The sequence below is a fragment of the Anser brachyrhynchus genome (assembly GCF_964034855.1).
Source record: "Anser brachyrhynchus genome assembly, chromosome: 2".
Classification (NCBI taxonomy): Eukaryota; Metazoa; Chordata; class Aves; order Anseriformes; family Anatidae; genus Anser; species Anser brachyrhynchus.
In genome coordinates, this window is record NC_137695.1 from 5,227,114 (window position 1) to 5,252,802 (window position 25,689).

The 25,689-nt window shown below is 51.6% G+C and overlaps 1 protein-coding gene across 5 annotated transcripts; it reads right to left on the reverse strand.

Moving 5' to 3' along the window:
* Positions 1-591: 591 nt before the first annotated feature.
* Positions 592-8,442, reverse strand: LOC308190051 (uncharacterized protein). 5 transcript variants are annotated; one of them, XR_013946805.1, is made up of 4 exons: positions 7,773-8,442; positions 5,772-6,093; positions 3,409-3,873; positions 592-3,265 (listed from the first exon to the last, which is right to left on the reverse strand). XR_013946805.1 is itself a non-coding variant. In XM_080580900.1 (4 exons), exons 1-4 carry the CDS (start codon positions 7,299-7,301, stop codon positions 3,212-3,214), a joined length of 609 nt encoding a protein of 202 aa, XP_080437026.1. In that variant the 5' UTR covers positions 7,302-8,442; the 3' UTR covers positions 592-3,211. The 5 variants fall into 5 exon arrangements, 1 of the variants encoding a protein (XP_080437026.1); XM_080580900.1 differs by lacking the exon at positions 5,772-6,093 and having other exon boundaries at positions 3,409-3,663; positions 3,751-3,873; positions 7,125-8,442; XR_013946804.1 differs by lacking the exon at positions 5,772-6,093.
* Between the last annotated feature and the right edge of the window lie 17,247 nt (positions 8,443-25,689).

A 25,689-nucleotide genomic window follows, 5' to 3' on the forward strand; every position in this document is an offset into this window, starting at 1 on the left:
GACGCTGGGTCCCTGGGGACCAAGGTGTCCACCCCGAGGTGTGCAAGCACTGGGAGCAGTCGTGGCCACCAGTGCAATAACCACTGCCCTATAGAAGGACTTAAATAGAAAATATTTTCCCAGGTCCTGCATTTTTTTCCCCCCCGGAGGCATAAATATTCATTTTATTCGTTATCTGTTTTCAGCGTCTCGGTGACTTCCTCGTTCCACCCACCACCACGAAAGCCCCTCACCTTGCCAACCCCAAAATTGTCACACCCAAAGAGGGACCGTGTCCTCTTTCCTCCCGGTGGGAAAAGTCCTGCCCCGTACCTGCTTGTGCCACAGCAACGTTTTACAGGGCAGGTGAGCCAGGCTGTGCTCCCAAGACTTTTGGTGGTGGTGATTTTACCTTGTGAGTCACACAGGAATGGGCTTCACTCTGCAGGTCAAACGCTTGGCTGGAAACTGTGGCCTTCATCTGACAGCAGAGCGTTTGTCTAAGTGATGTCCAGGAGTTGCAAACCACAAGCTAAAGCCCTGAAACTTTGTTTTTGCTTGGAGTAAGGAAGTTTTGTTGTTCAATGAGAAAACAAGACTCTGGCCTTTTCATATTTTATTTTATTTTATTTTATTTTATTTTATTTTATTTTATTTTATTTTATTTTATTTTATTTTATTTTATTTTATTTTATTTTATTTTATTTTATTTTATTTATTTTATTTTACTTTTATTTTATCCTATCCTATCCTATCCTATCCTATCCTATCCTATCCTATCCTATCCTATCCTATCCTATCCTATCCTATCCTATCCTATCCTATCCTCCTCTACTCTATTCTACTCTACTCTGCTCTGCTCTGCTCTGCTCTATTTATTTGTAGGTGACATTTGGAGTTACTTTCTGTGCAGGAACCAAGGATGCTGGTGGTAGCCTTTGCAGAAATGGTGCCTGAACGTCGGTGCCCAGGTGCATCTCCCATCTCAGACACAGACACCAGGGTGCTGCTTTCCCTCTCCCTCGGGTGCTGTAGGTGGGATGGAAAAGTGCTGCAGGTTGGAGGATGCCATGCCTGGAGCAGCCGTGCAGCCACAAATGATGTTTTCATCCCAGTGATTCTGAGATTTATTTTGATTTTGATTTTAAATCTGGTAAAAGTGTCCTGAGTGGAAATGCAGCTGCCTTGCTCTAACGCTAGGTTTCTTCAAAACTCAGAGCTACCTGCAGGTCCGGGTTCTGCTGAAGGATCTCACCTTCCTAAGGACACACGTGAAATAATCGGTCCAGCCTCCTCCCCGCTTAGGGTGACTCAGAAGCCAAAAGTGAGTGTTGTAGCTTGAGCTCATCTTTAATTACCCAGAGTTTGTTCACACTAAAATCAAACAATCAGAGTGAAATGTCCTACCAGCACAGGCCATAATTCATTCCTGTGTTGATTTCTCTCCTAGGCTACAATGACATCAGTAAATAATAAAAGACTGGATCCTGACAAAGAAATGAAGGAGGAGATATCAGATGGAGTGGGCAAATGCTCTCCAAGGGACATGATAACTATAGCAGCCTGCCATCGCCCTGCAAGAAAAATAGAGTGAAAGCACATGAGGTTTAATTCCTCAGAAATGTGACTTTAGTGCAGATTTGTGTTTATATATTTTTGCATCTGGAGTTTCCAATGCGTGTGACCACATCCTCCTTAAATTCAGCAAGCCTTTAAAAGTGAACCACAAAGGAAACACAGCACTGATTTATTTAGGGAGAAAGAAAAGCTTTTGTTTTCTGTTATTTTACGGAATGCCATTCTGACACAACCCTGCTTCTTCTGGGCCCCGTGCTACGTGAGCAGATCCTTTCTGTCCCAGAGGACGTATCGCAGCCTCCTGTCTTTAAGACATATCCCAGTCTCCCGTCTTTAAGCTGCAGCAATAATATTTTCCTGACCCACAAGAATAGAGGGGAAAAAAATAATAAATGTTTGTGTTGTTGTACTGCATCTGAACAGCCTGGTAGAAGCAGGGAGCCCTTTCTCATCTGCTCCTTTCTCTTCAAGCTGGTGACAGAGCCCATCAGGGCATCTCCTGTGATCTTCCTCCTCTCAGCCTCCAACAGCACCTGTGAGCAGCCCATCTGTCAGAGAGAGAAACCATTTGGCTCCACTCAGTGGTTATTAAGGAAAGGGACCACACATGCTCGCATCGTTTAGGTCCAGGTCCCGCAGGAAACCATCAGGTTTTGATTCTTAACTCACGCTATGGACAGGTACGTCACCGGGACCAAACGTGAGCGCTACCCGGTGGTGCAGAGCTGGTGGGATACCAAGTGTTTCCATCAGCCCATCGCCATGCTTTTTTATTATTTTCTTTCCAAATTTGGAGTATATGCTGCAGTGTCCATGAGTAGATCTTACAGGCCACGGCAGCACAGCAGGACATGTGGGTGCTCTTGCATGGTGGAGAAATTTGTGGAGGTCATTGGTCTGAGCACAGCCTGATGTTTCTGAGCTACTGCCTTAGCAAAAGCCTCAGAAAATGCAAAGAAACGGGCAGCTCCACTTCCCAAATGCCACCTTCAGCAGTGCCAGACAGGAGCAGTGACCCCAGAAGTGGCCTTTCGCCGGGAGAAGGGGTGATGGAGATAAACCCGCCTGCTTTGATGGCCGTGCCGAACAGCAGATGGTGCAAGAGGAAGCAGAGCCGCCAGCATAGGCTAGCATTTTTCCTAGATGATGACGAAGTAAAGCCAACGAGCTGCTGGCTCCTGCCTTGCGTGGTGTCCAGTCCAGGCGAACGGAGAGGCCCGGTGGCAGAGGGCTGGGCCGTGGATGTGGGAAGATCTCTGGAGGAGGGAGAGCCTGGAAGGCAGGAAGGCGATGCTCGGGGAGACGTGCTGAACTCACTGCAGGCTGGGTGGGGCAGAAGACCAAAGCATGAATCAGCAGCCAAGGACTGAAATGAGGCTAGTCTTGGTCACTGGAAGTTGGCTGCCACTGACTCGCCTCGCTGGCAGCCAGTTCAATGCAAGCCGGACAGGATATGCCTGGGAAAAAGCCGGCAGAAGTCGATTAAATCACCAAGCTGCTGCTGCCCGAAAGCCTCCCTACGCCCCTTTTCTGCAGTGGCTTGCTCAGGAGCTCACTAAGTGCCCTTGGGCATCTTGCAGGTGTCCTCTGATTCCTTGTGGCCAACTGTGAGGCAGCAATGGCCACGCAATCAGCTAGCATAAGGAATTGCGCATTATGTCCATCGCTGGGGATGTTCTGGGACCGCTTCTGCTTTGCCGTGCAGGACCTAAGAGCAAGGAGGAGTAGAGGGGTGAATCTCAGTGGGGGAGAGCCAAAACCACCAGGGGATCCTGGGGCTCCCTCACTGCCCCACGGGAACCAAAGGAATTATGAGGCGTGGAGATTTATGTGCTCGTGGGGCCGGGTTACCTGGTGCTCCTGGATGCAGCGATGGTGTAGAAGAGCCCTGGCCGTACTCCGGAGTGATGCATGTCCCAGCCCAGGGCCCTCATATCCTCCAGTGTCCTCAGCCTTCAGATAGATCATCCATGACCAGATGCTCCTCCAAGGTGTAGCCTCAAGTTCCTCACCAACAAGGGGACCAGTGACCTCAGAGGTGGCCAGAAGGGACAGCCAGCCGAACCCAAGCGAGCCAGGTAGCTCTGCCTGGCTCCCCACGGGAACCTGGCAAACACCAAGGGACGAGAGCTCCCTGCAAGCCCTGTCCTATTGCTCCACAGGGGCTGGCCTGGGCCTCACAGTCAGGCTTACCTGCTCTACCTCGTTGTTCCTCTGTGTAAAGGAGTCGAGTTGCTCAACCATCCCAGCGTGTGGGATGCTCTTCCAGTGAGTTTCATAGGGCAGAGCACGGGCAAGCGCAGTCCCATCGTGAATCTGAGCAGAGAGCAAAATGGTTACAAAAAGTAGGGAAAAAATAGGTTGGGAAAGGTTGGGTGGTCATCCAGCAGAACAGGACAAACCCAAGTGAGCTGTCAGGGGGTGGCAGAGCTGTGTAGGTATTTGGTATAGAGAGCGGAATGATAGCTGGGAGCCTGGGGAAATGAGCCTGGGCTGGCTGCGGGGAAGCCCAGCAGGAAGATAACTGAACAACACAGAGAGCTTGTGGCAGAAAATCCTTCCAACAACAGTGATCCAACCGAGCCACTTCACATCAGGTTAAAGAGCTGGTTCTTGTGCCCCTCGTTGTCAGATCTGACCCTAAAACTGAAATTACTGCACTGCCCGATGCTGATGGACTTCGGTGCTTTGAAAATCCCGTTTATATTCTACAGAGTAGTTGCTCTAAATTAAGTTTTCCTCATTCTTTCGGTGCTCGAGTTCCAGCACCTGAGTCAGATCTCGTAGGCTTTATAACCTGCCTGTTTACACTGCTCCAAGCAAGGCCGGAGCCAGGCCCCTGGCTGTGGTGGTGCCTTTCACCGCATTCTTCTTTCGGTCGCTTTTCTGCCTTTTCCTCCCTATCCCCGACAGGGGAAGCACTGTTCTTTCCGTGTTCCTCGTATCTCTTTGAAGCAGTCATCGAAAAAGCGACAATTAGGAAATAAAAACCCACGGTATCTGCTCTGGCAGGGGCAGCACATCTCGCTGCCGAGCCTCTCGCACCAGCAGCCGCCTGCCCGGCTCAGCCAGGGAGGGAGGTTGCTGCCCTGGATCCTCGGGTCTGCCCAAGACGTGGATAAAAATCCGGCCGTGAAGTCAAGCAGTACGCATTTCAGGATATTCATTTGCAATTGGGAAAATAGCGCTGATTAGATAAGCAAATGGCAAGGCCAGATAACTTCTTGTTTGGGAGATGGAGTCCCCGTCTGGGGCAGGGGAACTGGTACAGGCTCCGGCTTCCCAGGGGTGCTGCTCGCTGCCAAGTGACGCGAGGCTGCTGAGCGGTGTCCGTCTGTTTCCCCCAAGCTGAAGGAGAGTGATGAAAGTAAATGAGTTCTCTGCAGCTGAAGTGAACCAGTATAAACATATATTATCATTGCTAATGGTGATTTCTGCTTCTCAAAGCATGCCGGGCACCTGAAGATGCGATGACAGCCAAGCTTCTTTCTTCGTGGCATTTATAGTGCAGGAGTTTTCTGGATCCGATGGTTGCAGATGGACCTGCAATCCCTTCTCCAGCCCTTGCATGGCGGTCGTAAGGTGCTGGCTCAGTGTGTAGGGCTGTTGCTAAAAGCTGCCTCAAGCCTCCCTTTTCTCCCCCTACAAACCCCTCCAAAAATTAAACCCAGTCTCAGACCATCCTGTGACTTCTGCTTCCTCCGCCCCAGGTGATAAAACAGGAAATCTTACCAAAGCCCAACTTTATGAAAGGGAAGGCAGACAAAGAGAGAGGGAAGAAAGAAAAGATCACGTCCCGAACCGCTACACAAGCCTCATTTCCCCAAGGACCCCACAGACCGATAGCCTCCCTCTCCTCACTTCTGTGAGCCAGCACCCAGCCCCTCGCTCTCAGCTCATCACCTTCAGCTTTGGTGGGATCTCCACCCCCTTGCCCAGCAAGTCTGAGGGTCTCTCTGCTGGTTCCTCCTGTCCCTGCTGGTCACCTCGCTCATTCCCCCGGGACACCCTCCAGTGCCTTCCGCTTCTCCATAGGACCACAAGCACGGAGAGGACCCAAAGACCAGGATTTGCCACAAAAGGAGGAACCTCCCAACGAGATTCTTGGGACTCTGAAGGAGTTTGGGAAGGCACATGGAGGTGACACGGCAAACGGGGGCAGCAGACGACAGAGGGTCCAGGATAAGAGATGAGGACCAGAATTTGTCCCCTACCATCACTCGCAGGGGCTCGGAAAGGAGCCCAAGGGGCTCAGCAGAAAGCCACTGGCAGCAGAGGGTCCGTCGGGGCTGGCTGGAGGCTCAGCTGCCCCTCGGGGGGACCAGCCAGAAGCGGGGGTGCTGAGCAGGATGGGGCTGGTCCACACTCCTCTGCTGCGGCCAGCTCCTCGCAGTTCATCTCTCCAGATTTCCTAGTATTTGTTCTCTTGTTCTGGGAAGAGGAGAGAGCTGCAAGAGGCCCATCTCACAGGGACGATCAGAGAAAGGAAAAGTCCATTGTGCGAAAGAATTTGGTATTTCAGGGTTTGTTTTCCTTCTGACAAAGAACAAAACACCACCATGTCAAAACCCTCCGTAAGGCAAAACAGAACAACAACACAGAAGAAAAACAAAGCTAGCAGCGGTGTTCGCTTTGGACGTGATCGGTGGAAGTGTTTCTCCTCGCTTTTTGGCTTTCCCATCTCAGAATACCTACCGCCGCAACTATGTCAGGAAAAGGGGGAGAAAAAAAGGGAAACGAAATCCAGGTCGGAGCCGAGAAGGGAGCCTTTCCCTGCACCAAGGTCCGGGGGGGCTCTGGGCACCGTCACAGTCCTGCTGCCCACCCCGGTGGGTTCCCAGACCCAACCCACCCCTCTTTCTGCCCTAGCTGGGGAGCGGGTTGTGTGCCCTAAGTGGCAGCAGCCCACCAGGACAGCGGCAGCGCTGCTTGCACCCACTCCCCTGGAGCAGAAGGACTTGTGCGGGGCAGAGGCAAGACATTTTAGAAAGGTGGGGTGCAAGGCTTGGCTCCCAGCGATGCAACGGGGGGAAGGCACGGATGCGTGTGGTGCTTTGGGTCAGACCCTTCATGGAAGGAGCTCCCAGCCCAGCTTCCCAGCCTCCCCGCCAGCCCGGGTGGCTTCGTGCCTCCCCCGGTGCTTTCAGCCCCTGGGACGATGCCGTTCTGGGGGCACCGGGGCTTGGACGTTGTCCCCCCGGGGGGTGACCCGCTTGCAGCTCGCCGCCGCCTCTCTCCGCCAGCGTTTTCGGAGAGCTTGGCGCGGCGCCCGGCAGCCTTTCACTGCTGCCTTTTCATCCGCCTCAATTCCCTGCCTTCCCTCTCTTGCTCCTCGCGAGGAACAGAGGCAGAGCTTGTTCCAGCAGCCGGGCCCCATCCGCTCCTCCCGAGGAGCGAGGGCCGGGAAGGAGGGACGGAGGCGAGGGGGTCTCTCCCACCCCTCCGGGGCCCCCGCGGGCGCGTTGCTTCCCAGCAAATACGGTAAAAAAAAAAAAAAAAAAAAAAAAGCCTTCAGCCTAAAATTGTAAGTCTGATCTCATGACACAGGGTGGCCCTGCATTCCTCACCTCTGACATAACCCGCTGGGAGTGTGCTCGCGGAAAAACACAAACAAGATGTACTGGGCGGCTGGCGGCGGGGCCAGGCGGCTGGCAGATGTGCTGGGTGGGAGAGGAGCCCCCGCAGCCCCACAAACCGCCAGCACGGAGTGTTCCCTGGCGATGCACAGGGGCACGACCCGGCATCCCCCCCAGCCCGGACCCCAAGCTTTGGGGCCGCGAAGGGCTGGGGGCGGTGGGACGGTGCCTGGGCTGGGAACCATCCCGGAGGGTTGGCTGGTGAACGGCTGAGAGGCGTTTTTAGGGACCTGCGGTGCTTTTGCAGTGGGGTGGCGGTTGTTATTTTTTTTGGCTTGGGTTTGGGTCTTTTTGCGTCTTAATCTCTGGGGGACCGTGGCGGGGAAGGGACAGAGGGGAGGCTGGAGGTGGCCTGGATGGGACCCCCGGCAGGTTCCTGAGGGGAACGGGAAGGGATGGCAACAGCACATCCCACCCCACACAGGTGGGTCCATCCCACACCTATGGTGGGTCCATCCCACACCCACCGTGGGTCCATCCCACCCATGGACCCACAGGATCTGGCCTTCCAGCCTCCTGCCCTCCCCAGCAAACAGCCCCAGCGCCATCCTCCTGTCCCTGTTAGCCTCCTGCTCCCACCAGCAGCGATGTCAGCTCCTGCTCCGGCTGCCCGGCTGCAAGCCCTGCCCCCAGACAACACCCTTGGGTGTCACGGGGCGGCGATTCCTCCCTCTGTCTGGATGGGGCACTGGGATCGACTGGTTTGCCAGGGATCACAGAGGGAATCAGGGCAGAGTCGCACCGCCCCAGGCATGAGGCTGACTTCCCTCCCAGGAAACCCTCCGGCACGCATGGCCTTGCACCAAACCCAGGGCCAGATCCTGCCCAGCACCGCGCCGAGCCGACCTCCCATCTCACCCGCTTGTTTACTTTCTTTTGCGAATGCCCTAAACCTTGACAACGACCTATTTTGCCTTCTGTTGCGTAAAGCTCCTTTCCTAGAAAGAGGCTTTGTAACGCTCGCTCCAACCAGCCCAGCTCTCCTCGGTGTGAGCACGTAAAAGCAAACTTTAAATGACTGGCAGCCTCAGCCCGGCTCCGAAACAACCCAAAGCCACAGGCAGATGAGCCGGGAGACTCGCTCAAACGTTACCTGGAGCTGCCAGCCCCGTGTGCCGAGGGAGCAGAGAAGCAGTAACCAGCCCCCAAGCCCCCTCCTCAAACTCCCCTTTTCTTTCTTCTTCGTCTGTCTGCTCCGGTGCCAACGTTCAACAAAGCTAGGGGAAAGCTTTTCTTCCCTCCAGGCGTTTCTCCCCTGTTTCTGCCCTCACATTTCCTGAGCAGTGAAAACATCTGATTATGGTTTTAATTTCACATTTTTTAAAGAAAGGGGGTTGGTTTTTAAATAATTCTCCCCCTTCCTCCGCAATGCTTCCAAGCTTTCAGGACGGCTGCTCCTCCGGCAGAGGATGGCTCTCCAGAAAAAAGAGACGAGAAGCAATGGTGACAAGAAACAATGGCAACAAGAGCAGTAGTGGTTCGGATTTGCTCCTTCCATGATTTCTTTCCTTTTCCATCTCTAACCTACCACCCTGTTTTTTAAGTCAACTCGAACTCAGCGCTGGTTTATTTTAAGGTGCCAGGCTGCAACCTGAAGCCAGAGACACAAAATGAGCTTAACAAGCCCCTGTTGGCCGGCCCGGAGCACAGGGCAGGGATTAATCCACCAGCAGCAGTGATCGGGGCCGAGGATCGCTGCTTGCTCCTTCCTGCAGCCTGCTGTTTTGCGCAGCCCCGCTGATGGCTGAGCTGCTCCGCGTGGAGGTAAAACCCCCAGCCTGAAGCCTGATGTGCCGGGGACGGGGTCTGGTAGTGAAGCAGCCCATTTGTCCTCCAAAACCTACACGTGTGCCCTCGTGCCTGGTCCTACAGCTGATCGCTGCACTTTAGATCACCGCCAGGGCTCACAGCATCATGGTTTTATGTCCACGCAGGAGCATGGCTGCTGTTTGCATCCAGGCTGAAGGGCTGCTGGTGTGGACCCAGGTGGAGCCAAATGCCACAGAACGGCCCATCCGTGGTGCATCAGCACCTAGAAACCCACTTAGGTCAGAAAATACCTTCCTGGAGTGGAGGCAGCACGGAGCAGGTCCCTGCTGTGAAGTGGGGAGAGACGGAAATTGATGTGGACACCTACTGGGGCCTGAAGAAAACCTGAGGAGATACAGAGAACAAGACACTGGGGTCCGTAACAGGTCCCCTTGCTCCTTGGGAAGCCACAGGACTGGTGTTTGGAGGGACAAGTGCTTCTCCTAGTGACCGGACCTTCCCTAGATATATGGCTTCAGGTTGAGCCCCTGGATGGGTTCCCATGTGCCAATAAATGATAAATCCCCCTTTCTTTCCCTTCCCCCTCTACCCTCACACCTCTTTCTACAAGCCTTGTAGGCTGCAGGTCTCCAGCCCTGCAGAAGGCGAGGTGGGGAGGCAGGCAGAACCCGATCACATCTGCCCGGCACCCTGACCAAAATGGCAGGGATTTCTGGGCTGGATGACAAAAAGCCAGCACCCTCCTGCAGTGGTGATGAAGGGTTTGGGTATGTTAGCTGTGATAATCTATGGCAAACCCCAATTTTAACTAAGAAATTTCACTAGTTCTGACAAACATCACATGGGGCTTTTTTTTTTTCGCTACTTAGAAAGGGAAACGGGCAAATATGGCATTAGTGGGGGACCGAACCCTGTCCATGCCCGTACCGCAGACCCTGTCCTCCCCACCATCAAATAAGTCCCCTGTTTAGAAGATGCAATAGTTCCTGGTATTTTTGCATACAGACCCAGGGGAAAATGCAGCCATCGTGCCTGGGTCCTAGTACCCACTGCTTTTCCTCCCTGAAACTCTCTCCTCAAAAATAACCAGATCCCTATGTTAACCGTGTAAGCCCTGCCTGAAAAACCCAATAAGCCCTCAGTTGGAGCTTTTCTTTGAGCTTCAGTAGCCCTGCAAACGATTTTCCCAGGTTTGCAGCCAAGTTTTGAATGTGGCATTAGGCCGAGGTGATATGAAATGCGTGCAGTCTGCAGGAGAGTGTTATCCAGCCACGGTATTTTTATTAAGCCTGCTTCTAAATGCGCACTGAATGCAAACCGGGATGGAGCAGGCTGATGGGCAGACGCCTGTGCTTGCTTATGCAGGGATTATTGGGCACCTGGGATTTCCAGTGGCACTGCGCTGCTGGGGACAGCAGGCACCGAGCACCTCTGGGGAGCTCGCCTGGGAGCAGGATCAGGCCCCTGAGCCCAGATAATTGAGTGTTTCTGTGTCCACAGCAGGAGCTAAATTAAAGCGTCCCTACAGCCAGTGGGCTGGGCAGGAGCAGTGTCTATTTTTCATAGGCAGTGTGCTATATGTGATACCTTTGCCCCAGATGGTGAACAGGCAGTCCAAGCAGTCCTCCTGGAGCTAAAATTGGGGTGCTGTGAACAGACTGGGACTGTGATGTTGGCGAGTACCTTTCCCACTGAAACAGCACTAACGAATTTCCAGTTTTGACTTTTGTCCATTTTAAAGCTGAAACTGTTGTAGCAAGTAGAGGAACACTGATGTTAGAAAGAAAATTTAAAAATGCCTTAATTTGAGCACCCAAAAGGCACAGACAGAAGCCAGAGGGAAATACGCCGTGTCCCAGAGTTATTTTCTTGCTGCAGCTTCATGCACAGCTGGATCATGGTGCTGCAGCCTCACTGCGACCAGGGTCACAGCACAGCCAGCTCGTCAGGATCAGGGACAGACCACAGCCAGCTGGCCAGCCCCTGGAGGAGCAAGGAAAGAGACCTCCGAGCCCCCAGCCCCAGCGCTGCCCCTTCCTGCCCCAGCTGCAATGCTGGGTGTTGTTGCTCTGCTCACGCTGCGGTCATGCAGGACTCGTGCCATGTCTTCTAGCCGTCTGCCTCAACATCCAAAATCATCTCCCTTAAAGCAGTCATTCTCCAACCCCAATGCCTGGGCTGTGACCCAGTGATATCTGGGATGGTCTAAAAGAGCCCCTAGCTGAAAATCCACCCAGACTAACATAGGCTCTCTCCTAGAAAGACTCAGGGTCTTTTCCAGGCTGCAAATGGCTGTGCCAGGGGCTAGGAGGTGTTCCTCCAACTCCTCTATTTCTGATGGCCATCACTGCACATAAACCTGCAATATTCAGGCATAAACCGAAAACCTGTGCTTGGTCTCCATGCTGAGCTTGATATTTCCTTTCACATTCACTTCCAACTAAAGGATGCAAGAGAAAACATAGCCCTGGCTATGGCTGCTGGATAGAAAAGTGCCATCACCACACCCCCCACCAGGCAGGCAGGACCTTCAGCTTCACGATGGAAGGTCATGCATTTCCCTGCTATCTTGTTTTGCACCACACTGCAGCCCGTTGCTTCCCAAGGCTGAGGACCCAGCCCCTCCAGGCTCACTTAGGAGATGTCACGAACTTGCTGCCATTGGCAGATCTCTCTGACGAGCAGAAGTCAGCCGGCAAACTGCTGATCCTTGTACAGCGTGTGCGTTTGGAAATCTCTTCATCTTTACTAGAGAGCAGGAAACCGGCACAGCACAGCCCAGGACGAAAATAGTGGCACTGAAAAGGCCTGTCTTTTTTTATTTTTCATACTGATTTCCTCTTGCTAAAACCAGAAGTGCCGACAGTTGTTTTTTTTCCTCCCTGTTTTTTTTTCAGAGAAGTAGGCATGCGGCAGTGCGTGCAGCAGTCAATGAGGCTTGTGCTGTTAATTGATCCAGGAGAGGACCGATGTGGGTAGCAAGGCAATTTGCAAAATCCGTTAAGGAGAGTTGCATGGCCGGTGTCACGGTGTTCAAATAGTAATTTGGTTTCTGGCCTCCTTCACAGTGCTACAGTACCCTGGGGTTTATGGCACGGAGGAGGAGACCCGGAGCCAGCAGTCCTGACACCCTCAGCTTGGTTGTGCGGATGTGTCGCTGGAGGTTGGATGGGTCATCGCTTGGACCACGTTCAAGCTACTCCCTGTGGAGTCTGAAAAATAAAACTTTACATATCTGCAGGGCTCGAGGGGACAGATGCAAGCGGCATCATCCAGAACAGCACCGACCCCATGAGCCCTGCAGCCTGTGCAGAGCTTCAGGGCCACGTTCAAACCCGCCTCAAATGGAGCCTTTGTATCTCCCCACCGGTGGCGTACAGAGCCCGGGGCCTGGAAACGCAAAGCGTGAACTAAAGGTGCCTTTTGTGGTAACAATAGGCACCCACATCCAGAATGAGCTCCACAGGTGGTGGTTTGAGGAGATCCCCTGGTTTTGTGGCCTTGTATCTTCTGGGCCTTGTGTCGTCCTGTCCCTCCCTGGTCACAGACCCAGCAGCTGGAAAAGCCCCCCCAGTGCAACATCCCAAGCCATTTGCTACAAAATAAGTTAATTAGGGTCTGGAAACACTTCCAAACAAAGTGCTACAAAGACAGGACGATGTTTGTTTTGCCCGGCTCGAGCCCAGGGCCTGTGACCAGCCCTGTCGTGTACCCACACCTGCCAGCGCCCAGCCTGTGCCCGAGTTTTCCTCCCACAGGCCGAGCGCTCTCCTGGACCTGCCGAGCACTTTCTTCTCCTGTAATCTGTCGTGGCTGTCAGGATACCAAGAGACATGCCAGACCCCGGGCCAAAATAGCGACGTAGACATGCCCAGAAAGGAGAGCTGGCACGAGGTGATATATAAAGTGAGATACGTGAAGCCGCAGGCGAATAGTTTGGTGAGCACGTGGGTAGGTTAGGCTTGGCAGGGGGCAGAGCCTGTCCGCTCATCAAGAAAGGCCGAGGCAAAACTTTATGGGCCTTGAGAAGTGTTGGAGGCCTTCCTGGTGAGAGCTTCAAGGGATTAAACAAAAATAATTTCCCCAGAAGGGCTGAGGTGAAGGACTCAGTGTTGTCCCAGTGGGGCCACAAACACCTTTCAAAGGAGGTTTTTGCTGAAAGAGATGATTCCTGTTCCCCAAATATCATACTCCCTGTGATGCTTCCCATTTCACGATAAGGTCCAGGAGTGACTGGAGGAAGGACCATGCACCTTGGGCAGGGGGATCCTCCACATCTCTCCTCACCTCAGCATTGACCTAGAAAGTTAAACCTTAAAGGACAGAAGAGGACAACTCATTCCCCACAGCTGGGGGAACTGTGGCACCGTGAGGCAGCGAGACACGCCACAGACACACTGCCCAAAATCATCACAGCTAATTACCTTCGGCAAGATGGACACATATTCCCCAAAAGTGAAAGTCTCTGTGGGTTGTTACCACTGCTCACGGCCATCCAGTCTCTTGCTGAACATTTCTGATCAAAGCCTTTCCAAGCTGATCTATTTTCAGCCCGGCCCACTCAATACCTTGATTGCTACACAGCTCTTTTAACTGCTCTTAGGTAAACACGCTGTCGTTCCCTGGCATTTTGCCTTGCCAAGCCCAAAAATACAAGTGGCACAGAAAAATAAGAGAGGCTGTTCTCCTCCGCCTGGAAAAATGATGCTATTTCTGAAATAAACTGTTTTAAGTACACCTCACCGGCCATGCACATATACCTGTGTGTATAAATATACTTGACCTGGAGGTCCTGTTGTTGGCATCTCGTATGGTTGTATGGAGACAGAACAGAGAGGGAATTATATACATATAAACCAGGGCACACCTTCAGAATGTGGAGTCTTGGTAATGACGAAATATCAGGTTCTGAATCCCTCTAAAACAGGCCCACATGTGCTGGTCCCAGCTCAAACCAGAGGGTTACGGACTCTTCTGGAGAGCAGAAAGTCCTTGGCTGCCCTTGGGCAGGGTGCCCACCATGCTGCCCATGCCTCGCACCCCCCCGGTGGAGCAGAGGGGACAGATCGGACATGCTGGGGACCCCTCTGAGCTAAACAGCCGTAACTTCACTGCTGGGGGCCGTGCAAGCCAGCGCGGCGTTGTTCCTTCCTGGCTTGCACCCCTGCGTCTCCACGAGCCGAGATCTTATTTTTGAGGAATGACAGTGACATTGGCCAGATCTCGAAGTCACTTTTTCAGATTTCCCTTTAGCAAGTAAACACGTAGAAGTCAACAACAGATGGAGCATCACATGGAGTTACGCAGGTCAGCAAAAGGCTTCAGAGAGACCCTGTGAGCCTGAAGAAAAAAATAAGCTGGCAGGGGGGAGCGGATGGGAGATTATTCTGAGAGATGGAGAAAGAAAAAAGAATAGTGGGGTGAGCTGCCTCGTCTGTGATGTGCGGCTGAAAGTTCAGGTTCTGTGGGAGAAGACAAAGGTGGGCAGAAAACAACAAAAGCCAATCGTTTCTGGGTAGGAAAGTCGTTTTTTTTTTTCTCTCTTTCTTTTTTTTTCCTTTGGCTGCAGACTACAGAATTCCAGCAAAAGGGTGTTAAACTGATAACAAAATGGGCAGGAGTGAAGCAGGCAAGTGCAAAACAAAACCAGATTTTGCGTGACAAGAGCAGATTGAATCGATGCGACAAAGGACGAGAGCTTTTCCGCTAGTGCATGAAGTGCGGTGGGGAGTCTGCAGTGACAAATGAGGGATTCACGCGAGTGCTATGTGTTGAGGAAGGAATAAAGGAGAAAAGGAAACAGAGGACACCTGTCAATAGAAAAAACACATTCCATATAAGATTTATTGATAGCTCGGAGCAGAAAGTCTTTCATGCCTTCGCATTTCTGAGCTAACATTACCCAAGAGTGGGTAATGGCAGAGATCTGTTATGAGCCATTGAATTCAAGTGGAGAAGAGCTCCAGCCATTAATATGCAGAAATGAAAAGACTTTGGTTAACGGAGATTTCAGTCTGAGAAACCTGCCCTGTAATAGTAGAACAGCATTAGCGCTCCTAAAACCAGAGCTGGCATAATAATAACACAAAAATATCCTGCATTGAAAATGAAATCACTCAGTTTAGGAGCTCAGTATGGTGAATATGGATGAATCCAACGCTGGACGAAAAATTAATGATTGCCTTGGGACCAGTGTTTACTAGCCAGTGACATTCAAAGAAAGGAGAGTCCCATCTGGTCATGGGGAGAGCTGTGATGGTGCAAAAAAAAATAGCGTGAGCACAAACAGCAGACCCTGAATTCACCCAAAAGAAGTGTTTTGTCTTGGAGGTGGAGGGCTCAGTCGATGAGAGGGATGCAGAGGTAGGGCTGCTTCCACACCAGGTGCTAATGACAAAATTGCAGGTAAAACAGTGCTGGGAAGTTGGGGATGGGGAGTCGCAAAGATAACCAGAGAGCTGGGGCTAATTCATCACAGGGAGAGGTTTAATGAATGCAAATTAAAACTGGGAGTGGACTTGATTACAGTGTAGGATTGCCTGCAAGGGGAGAGGATGAAGGACTGCCTGTTCTAGGGAAGAAAAATGTGGCAATACAAGCAGGTTGGAAAGCTGATGTCCAGGTGAATTTGCATTAGAAAAGAGGCACTTTTTTAGCAGGGATGGTGATAAATGATTAGGACACACTCGGAGGGCAGCAGCGTATGTTCCCCCGCACCAAACCTTGTGTGCAACAAACAGACACCTCGGCAGGACACAGAGGCACCTTGGAGGCACCGTAACTCATCTGCTCCACTTGGGATTTCTGCTGGAGGATGGGACAAGTACATCCCAGCCTCCATCAAGTGCTCCATCAGGATTTCAGTTGGTTTAGGTAGATAAATCCTGCACCTCATACTTACAAATCAAGGCTGCCCACACAGCAAGTTGAATTTTAAACCAGGAGACGAGCTTGCCAGAGGAGTAGCTGGTATCTTTAATAACCTGAGATAGGTCAGGGGAGCTTGGGATTTTCCTGGGTCCAACCCCTCTGCCCACGCTGTGTGAGAGGTGCTGCTGGAGGTGCCAGACAATTTACCTATCAACAGCTCTTGATGCTGGGCAAATATTTGCCTTATCGTGGGTTTAACATGCCATCTCGGTGATAGCTAAAGGTCAACTGCAAAATAAGGCCCGGGAAAGACCCTGCTCAGCACCACGTGCTGCTGGTGAAACTGGAGGCTTTCCTGTCTGTGGGGTGCAAAGTCCAACAGAGACGGTGCCATAAGGGCACACAAGTGCATGAAGAAACCTTTCCAAAGGAATGGCAGAGGCTGGTGTTCAAGGGGTTTGGGGGCATTTTGGGCTGCTGTTGCAGCACATAGAGTATCGGCGTTGGATATGCTGATCCATAAGGGGATGGGTGAGAGCAAGGCCCCCAGATCTGCTCCCCCATCTCTTGCTTCTGGTGGCTCTGCTCTATCTGGCACCAATTTGCTCCCTGGAGCTGAGTTGCTTGCCATGTCCTCCCCATCTGGAGTGGGCTGCGGGGGAGCCACGGCTCCGCGTGCTGCGGTGACATTTGGAGAGACCGGGAGGTCACAGCCAGAAGAAAACACAGGCGGTGACCATCCTGGAGCACAGAGCCAGAAAGCTGCTTCTGCAAAGAGGAAAACACAACCAGCACATTTTTGTCTTGCCATTTGCTTCGCTACAATTTCATACTTTAAATATATTTAAAAAATCACTGGCATTCTTTTCCTCTCCTCTCCTCTCCTCTCCTCTCCTCTCCTCTCCTCTCCTCTCCTCTCCTCTCCTCTCCTCTCCTCTCCTCTCCTCTCCTCTCCTCTCCTCTCCTCTCCTCTCCTCTCCTCTCCTCTCCTCTCCTCTCCTCTCCTCTCCTCTCCTCTCCTCTCCTCTCCTCTCCTCTCCTCTCCTCTCCTCTCCTCTCCTCTCCTCTCCTCTCCTCTCCTCTCCTCTCCTCTCCTCTCCTCTCCTCTCCTCTCCTCTCCTCTCCTCTCCTCTCCTCTCCTCTCCTCTCCTCTCCTCTCCTATCCCAGGTGAACAAGGAGAGCACTATAAGGACTACGAGGACTATGAGGACTACCAGGACTCTGCCTCCATGGACCTGGGGCTAGGCCATGGATGGAGGAGCTGGGCAGCAGCCAGCTATTCTGTACCCGCTATTTCAGCCCAAGGCGGCTGTGCCTAGAGCCGTACAGATGATCTCTGGCCCTGACACCTTGCAATCTACGGCACAAATCCTGCACACTCGGGTGCCTTCCGGACAGGAACATATCAAGCCCCATTCCTGCACGTGAACAGAGGAACCGCTGCTGCTCAAGCCGAACGTATAACCTTTTGACCACAGGTAAAGGAGACTCAAAACCCACTGTGAATGTCTCAGCTGAGAATTACTGGGAAACAGAGCCCCTTACTGCGCGACCGTGGCGTGAAGTCAGATTTTAAGAGCGTGGGCATCAGCTCCATGGCCCAGGGGTCTCTGGCCACGAGTGATTTGCCGTGTCTCACACCAGTGGGCTCACGGCGGTGCCTTTCCAACCTCGCTGCCTCCACCCCAGCCTCCTTTCACCCTGCCCTGAGGCTCCCCCCTCCCAGCTGACGGTCCTCGTCCCTGCCTGGGCTCCTGACTGCACGCCTTCCTCCTGCAGCCCCAGGCTACTCTCCTCAGCTTCTGTTTTGGTTTAAAAATGCTTTCAAAATATGTCCAAGTGTATACAATGTGTTTGCAACATCCTTCGAGTCAGGATATTATTTGTTGTTGCAACTTCTGTCCACATGTTATCTTCTTCTTGCTTTGCTTCCTCCTCTGCTCTCTCCCCATGACATACTTTCCCTTGGAAGGGGCTCCTCTTTGCAGATAACCAAAATAAGGACGGGGAAAAAAAAAAAAAAAAAAAGCTTTGATAGGTTTTACTGGTTTTTTTTGTGTGTATTTTTTTTTTCTCCCAAGTATTTGGAAAGTTTTGTAGTGGTTGTTGCCTTCTAAAACTTGAAGGACAAATTTCAACAGTGAAGCTTTCCATTCTGGCAATGGGGTTTTTGCCAGACGAAAAAAAAAAAAAAAAAAAAGAAAAAAAAAAGCGGAAGGGAAGCCTGAAGGAACAGTGAAATTTTGTTTTCCAGCTTTATTGCATAAAGAAGCCCTGACTGCTTTTACCACCATTCTCACTCGCAGAAAGAAAAGTTGTTATCAGTTCGTGGGGGCTGCTTTCACTTTAGATGAAGAAGAAAGGCAAAGTCTCTGCTGCAGCACGGCGTGCGCATCGCTCCCACTATGGGCAGTGCTTAGCCATGGAGCAAGGTATTACTTTAGCACCAACAGCACTCTGAATTCAGGTCCGTGCTCCACATCTTCCTTTGATAAATTGAACAAAAAGTGCAGGCTGCAAGGGAGGAAGCAGGCAACACAACCATAAGAAGCGAAAACAGAGCCCAGGACTTCCCAGCTCCAAACTCCGCCACCCAGCACCAGCCTCCTGTTTGCTTGGCTCGTCTGAGGGTGCTCTCCCCAGCGTCTGATCCATCCCATAGAAAGGTTTCGACCGCTTCCAGCAGACTCTGTGCTCTCTCCATAGCACGCCACAACGAAGCATCCAGAGGTTGTGTGCTGCATCTGGCCCTGAAACCCTGCCAGGAGCTGCCTGATGATTGTGGCCATTGCCTCGAGGGACATGAAGGTCACCGTGGCTTCAGCTTTTGAAATCTTCACTGTGCTCTCCCTGGGAGGCTTGGGATTTCTGTGGTTTCACAGAAATCCCATGTAACCACAAAAAATAGGGTACCTAAAGCATTACCAGGTATCTGGGACAAATGGATGGAAAATCACCCCTAGCCAGGGGGACTGTGCCAGGCAGCACCTGGTTATCAGGGGCTGTGAAGGAATTTCCCGACCCGTCGCTCTTGTAGAGGGAATCTGGACAAGATAACAGACACTGGTAGCAACCCAGTAGCTCCTGTTCGGAGGGAGACGGGAAATCTGGAGGTGGCATAGGAGGACCCGGGATGAAAGCCCAACCACGAAACACAGGCAAGGGCACCCCCAATAACTAGGGGGCAGCTGGAGAAGCAGCACCCTTGGATATCTCATTGCAGATATGTGTGGAAGAGCATTGCTTCCAAAACAACCTGGATGGGGTGCAATCAGGGAGAAGGGCAAGAAACGTTGTGTAACCATCTGCCTAGTATTTTTCTGGGAGAAAATAAATGCCAAACAGTGCTTGTTCCCTCCCCTGTCCCCATCCCCTCCTTCAGGGACATTTTCCAGAGGGAAAACCGGATGGTTTGGGGTTGGATTCTGATGTTTCTCAGCAGTGAGACCAAAGGGGGAGAAGAGGCACAAGAAGCAGGCTGACCTATTCGCAGACAAATTAGTCCTGTAAATAAAATGAACGTGTGCAGGACAAACAGTGAGCCTGACAACCGAGCAGGTCGTGCTGGAGCGCCGAGCAGCACCGGCAAATATTTTATTGGGAAATTAAGTTGTAAATGCCATTCTCCGTGCGCGGATGGGGGCTGTGTGGCTTCTCATCAGCGAGCTTTGCCCCGCTGCCCGCTCCTGCATGTTGATTCATGGCTGAACAGGAACCTTCGATTCCCTTTGGTGGCATTGGAGAGTGTGATTGACCCCGTGGAGGATGGAGTCTGACTTCCGCTGGTGCCCAGACCAAGGAGAGCAGAGCTCCACAAGGACATCACCGACAGCCCTGCAGTGCTGCCCATGGGGGAGTCTCCTCCCCTCCAGGCTGCCAGAGCCCTGGTGCTTCCCCCCCTCCATCACGCTCTCTTCTCTCCACTTACGCCGTTAGCATGGGCTCAGAGGGGACAAACACTTTCCAGATGTGTTTTTCCCAGCTCCATCCTGTTATCCTCCCCTTCTTGGCCGCAATGAAGTTGAATTCCCATCTTCTTCCCATCAGATTGGTTTGTCTCGCGAAGGGCTCAGCCCCTCTCACCCTTTTTGAGGACCCGGGGGCCAGCCCCACTCGGACCCGAGCCTCCTGAAACCCCGACGTAGACCAGGTGGGTGTAAGAGAAGCTCTGCTGACACCTCCAACCCCAGCAGACATTTAGCAGCATTTATACCAGGGCTAATTACATCCTAACATTTTCCCTCTGTATTTTGGTATTTATTTTGGAAAAGCTCCTCCCCGGAGTCATTTTCTTCCTCAGCTTTAGAACAACAATAACACCAGCGGGCTGGCTTTTCCCTTGGCTCTTTCCCTCATTATTACAGCTCTGCCATGCCGCTCCTGTACAGTCAGCAGAGGAGTTCAATCAGGCTGATGAGTAAAAGAGCATAATTTTATGGCTGCATATCAACTGCCTGTTATTAAACTAATCAATCAGCATCAGCGCAGTTACCGGTACAGCACGGGAGAGGGCAAGGCGAAGGAAGCGCTATGCCGTTATTTTTGCAAAAGGAACAGAAATAAAAAATAAAAAATCAGATCTGGCCAGGCAAATTCTTCAGCTTGCCCTTGTTTGTGGGAAGAAATGGCTCGAGTGCGTTACGGAGGAGGTGACATGGAGTGCTAAGCCTTGCCATGCTCCAAAGCCCAGGACAGGCACGAGGTACTTCTCTTGTCACATCCACTGGTCCCAGCACCGGGGCCACCTCCTGTCTGCCTGGACAGTCTGTTCTCCGTGTCCCAGAGGGTTGGACTTGAAGATCTTAGAGGTTTTTTCCAACCTAAATTATTCTGTGAGTCTAAGCAAGGGGTTCCATCACACCAGGGAAACCTGGCTACTCATCGGGCACAGCTTCCTGCTAGAGAGGGGCGAGCGTTCACAAGGACACGCTGCCACAACATCTGTCAGGGCTGGTCCTGGTGAGGTTCTGCTCGAAGCTACAGGTGGGCACGGTGGCCTTGGAGGTCCCTTGTGATGGCAGCTCTGAGTCTGTGGGAAAGAGCAACTCATCCTTGCCTCCCAAGAGGAGGAGAAGGTGTAAAAGTGCTCTGAACCTCAGAGCCAAACAGTGGGATCTTCTGTGTTAGTGAATGTGAGCAGTGGGATGGATGGATGGATGGAAGGAAGGAAGGAAGGAAGGAAGGAAGGAAGGAAGGAAGGAAGGAAGGAAGGGAGGGAGGGAGGGAGGGAGGGAGGGAGGAAGGAAGGAAGGAAGGAAGGAAGGAAGGAAGGAAGGCTGGCCGGCTAAGGACAGACAGACCACTTGCCATTTGGGCTGTCTCCCCCCTGCAACTTGCACACTTTGTGCTTCTCTCAGCATCATTCCCTTCATCTCCTTTAGATAAATTAAAAAATTCGAACGGAGCCAAAAGGAGCCAGCAAGGCTCTCCGTCCTGTGCCCTCTGAGAGCTGCCAGGCTTCAGCCTGGGCGTGCATCCTCAGACCCACCGAGGAACGAAAAGCCGTCCTCAGCCAGCGCGAGCATCCTTCCCCAGCTAGCTGCACTCACTTACACAGATTAAATTGCACCGGCTCCTCCGTGGCTGATTATTTATCGCTTGTTTTACTGTCGCATCCACAGGTGCAGACCGCTCTGTGCCGGATGCTGTGTGAGCAGACAAATAAATACGTGCTGCACCAGCAGCCCGAGAGCATCTCGGTAAGGATCCGGCCCTGAGGGCTCCTTTTGGGCAGGGAAGGCAGCGCTGTGAGCCCCCAGATCCCAGCTTTGGCAGCGGGGGCTGCGGGCTGACAGCTGCCGGCCTCCCCAGCCCGTTTCCTCCGGCCGCTGCCAAGCCGTTCGCTGCGGAGCTCTTCTCGAAATGAATTTTCTGGAAAACAAATTAAAGGAGGGGTTACATCACGCAGCAGCCAGCCCAAGCGGCGCTGCGCTGCGCTGACAAACCCTGCCTGTATTTTGGGCTCTGCACCACATTGCTCGCAGCTGCTGCCGCCGCTGCGCTGGAATTTGCAGCTCGCCATCTAAATATACTGTAACAATAAACTGATCAAAGCAGCTAAATATTATTGTCTGCTCTCCGATGGGCGGCGCGGAGGACGGCCTCCCAGAAAACCTCCGGTTACTTCGTTTTTCCCCTGTGCAAAACCACAGACAAACAAAATCGGGAGGGGGCGGGGGGGGTGGTGGAAAAAAAGCAGAGAAGGAGACTTTCAGTGGGTGTGAAGGCCTCGGAAGTCAGGAAATTCCAGTCCCCGCAGCCTGCTGGTCGGAGCACAAGGGAGAGGGACGGGGCAGGCTGCCTGCTGGGGACAGTCCTGCCTTATGGTGGGACCGATGTGATCCAGGATCCCCACCGAGCGCTGCCACATACTGCTTGGGCATGTGCCTTCAGGTCATTTGGGGATTACTGTCACCACCTCTCAAGTGTGTACAGCCATCAGCATCCAGGCTGAGCTTTTAGGAAGCCTAGAGCCCCCCCAGTCCTTCCCCTGCAGAGACAGTAATAAATAAACCAAACCAGGCTGAATTCACTGTGCCAACCGATGTGGTGCAGCTCCCATCGCGTGCAGGCATGGCAGGGGCACCACGATGGGGACGGGGCCACAGATCTAGCAGGGTGCAGCTGGACCATGCTGGCACGCACCTTCACTCATGCAGAGCCTTCAGCCCTCGGTGCTCCCCATAAATCTTCATTCAGGTGAGCTCATCAGCGCTGCCACGGAGAGCAGGCGCTGCTGCAAATGAGTAGTCATGAATAATCATGCTGGCTATTTTGAAAAGCTTTTTATCCTTCGCATAACAGACGCGAAGAAAGGCTGGTTTTAAAGAGAGGAATGCTGCTTTTCAGGGCTCGGTTCGGTCTCCAGCCAGGAGATGCTGTGCTGTGTCTCAGCCCAGTGGCAGCCAGGTCCCGGCCACGTGCTGCCACGGGGACAGTCGGGGAAGAGGCAGGATGGTGCCAGTACCAGCTCCTGATCATGCATCCCCCTGCCCTCAGCTGACTGTGGGGTGTTGGGCGAGTCGCCTGATCTGCTCTAACTTCTGCAAAATGGGAAAAGGAGCGATTGGCACCGGAATTATGATTTTACGTCCATTCGAAGATGATGATCTTCCCATGCAACTCGGGGAAGAAGCTCTGTACATGGCTGAAACTGAGGAATACAAATAACTTTCTCACGAATAAAACCCTAAACCCCAACTTCTACTTGTGTGTTTAACAAGGCTCTGGTGAGCGATTTCTGGTTGCCCATTTCCATCCAAGATGGGTACACCCTGCCTATTATTTACATAGACAATTTCTTAGGCTTTTTTCCTCATTTCTCCTTTTCACGTTCCATCCAGGAATTAACGATACAAATGCAAAACCTCCCCTTGTCCTTTAATTTCCTCCAGCTCTCCAGATTGCCTTCAGGTCCAGCCTGGGAAAAAACAACAAAGGGTCTGCAAAATGGGAAAAAGGAGTAAAACGAAAAAGCAAATGGAGAAAGGGCTTTCCATGTTATAGTCAAACCTGTAGCACAATATTTCCTTTGCTACCTATATATTGGTATTCTGGTACACCAGGGAAAAGGTTATAAAAACAGCTACTGGACCATGGGAAAATTTCTTTTTGCTGAGAATATGGGATTTTTGCAGAGCCGCCAATGGCAGCTTTATGCACTTCTTCTGCTTTGAGGAATATTTTCATATTCTCATTTTCAGTGCAGGACGGTTGCTGCATTGGATCATGCAATGCATTTTTGGTCTATGCAGGACAGAGAGGTACAGGGCATGTTCTGAGTGTCATCTTCCTTCATTTCACCTGCCCTCGAACACAAACCTCTGCCTTTGTGCCCAGTAACATGAGCTAAGCAAGTCACCTTTAGAAAACAGAAGACCCAACTGGTGCTAGCGAAAGGAGCAGACGCATGGGTGGTGAAATGTAAGCTGAGAGAAAGTGGGAGGAAGAAAAATGTGAAGAGCAAATAGCTGGAGAATGATCCAATAACCACAAAGCAGCAGCCCCTTATTTGCGAATGGCAGGAAAGCGAAGAGCTGGTAAAATTTGCAGACGGGATGAAAACGAGACTGATGCGAAGTGGCAATGGATGCTGGCTGGTTGTGCAGGCAGGTGCTGCTGGCAAAAGGGGGAACGTCTGCAGAGCTTAATTCAATGCGGCCCCAGGAATAGTCAGATGTTTTGGAACAAGGGCTGTGGGTCACACCTAGGAGGTGGGGGGATACATCTCAGAAAGCAGTGACTCAGAGCAGAACTGAACGCTCCTGGTAGACAATCACTTGAGTACGAATTCCCAGCAATGCCTCAGCCAAGAAGGTTGGAGTAATCCTTGGCTGTGCTGCTGGCAAATATGAAGTGGGAGTGCTGAAGTGATATTATCTCTGTAAACAGTATTAGTGAGACCATTTCTGAAAAGTTGTGTCTAGTTCTGAAGTTCGCATGTCCAAAAAAAAGATGTTAAGAAAACAGGAGAGACTTGCAGAAGTCCTGCCAGAATGATTTCAGGCACTGAAAACCTGCTTTAGAGTAAAAAATAAACATACCCAAGGAAAAATGAAGTGATTTTGCTCCAGGTTACCAACAACTGCCCAGGTATAAATGCTGGAGACTACATCAAGAAAAGGTGTAACGAGATGCAGCCTGAGAAACTCAGATTAAATCCAGGTGAGAGACCTGCACCAGTGAGAATAGTTAATCACTGGAACAAATTTATTGAGGGAGAGGGTAGCTTCTCTGATCAGCTACAGCCTTTAAAACAAGACTGGACATCTTTTTAACTCCAGCAGAAGTTACAAACCTCAAGCAGTGGTTACCAGATGGTAACGGAGGTTCTCAGGACTCATATAAATGATCATAATAATCACTTCTAGCCGCTCCCACAAGGGTAGTTCTTGGAGCAAACTGGACCAAATTCTAATTCACAAGAAAACATTTGCATTTCACTCAGAGGTTGTTAAACTCCCTGTTTCCAGTCCTCAGCCACCATTACGTGCTTTACACCCATCCAAAGGCCCTTCAGAGGAGTGAGGAAGGACCTGTGCTCCATATCTTGGCACACCCAGAGCTGGTTGTGCCAAGGTCAGGTTTCCCCCGTCAAGCCCAGATGACCACCCATCACCCAACGCGACTAAAGCTTAGCAGGCTTTTGGTGCCAACTGCTCATCACAGTGACTAAGATCACATCCAATTGCCTTTGACTCAGTAGTTCACTGACTCCACGTTCAGAAGAGTAAATAGGACTGGCTTTTGGGGCAAAAGTTTGGGGCTGTGCTATTGGCATTCTCCAGAGATGTGCATGGATCTGCTGCTAATGCTGTAGGGCATTGTTCTTGGGAGTTGTACGGGGATTGAGCGAATTGTGACACACTCAAAGTCACTTTGTGCATTGAACATAAGGCTGACTGAGGGCTTCTTTTCTTAAATAACTCAGCCAAAAAGGTAACAACCAAGGTAATTGGGCACAAAAACTTTTTTTTTTTTTTTTTTGTTAACTGTTAAAAAATATAGAGTAAAACAGACGGATCAAAAGCTTGTTGACATTGATGGGGATCTTTCCAGGTGATTTCAGGGGGGGTTGGCTCAGGTACATGTGCTCTGGGATATCAGTAAACTGATCTCAACAGCAAATAAAATGGCCCCTGGATGTCACTGCTGTGCTACAGTAGAGCAGCAGAAGAGCCTTATTCTATGGGATGTAAAGAAGATGGAGTTCAGATCCAGAGAGAAGGCCTAGATAACTTGAAGGATTGGCTCAGACCTTTGGTCTGCCTCCAGCACAGATTGCAAATGACTGCAAGTTATCATCTGACAGATGCTCCGTAATGGCTCCAGTCCACTTCCTACTGCACAAGTGTA

Bases quoted from the DNA above. Each gene is read 5' to 3' on its own strand.
- LOC308190051 (XM_080580900.1), bottom strand. From the start codon at position 7,301: ATGCCGGGTCGTGCCCCTGTGCATCGCCAGGGAACACTCCGTGCTGGC. The intron at 3,874-7,124 runs GTGAGGAATGCA...CTCTCTGCTCAG, and splicing joins CCCAGCGGGTTATGTCAGAG to ATTCACGATGGGACTGCGCT. The intron at 3,664-3,750 runs GTAAGCCTGACT...GGTGTTTGCCAG, and splicing joins GGAACAACGAGGTAGAGCAG to GTTCCCGTGGGGAGCCAGGC.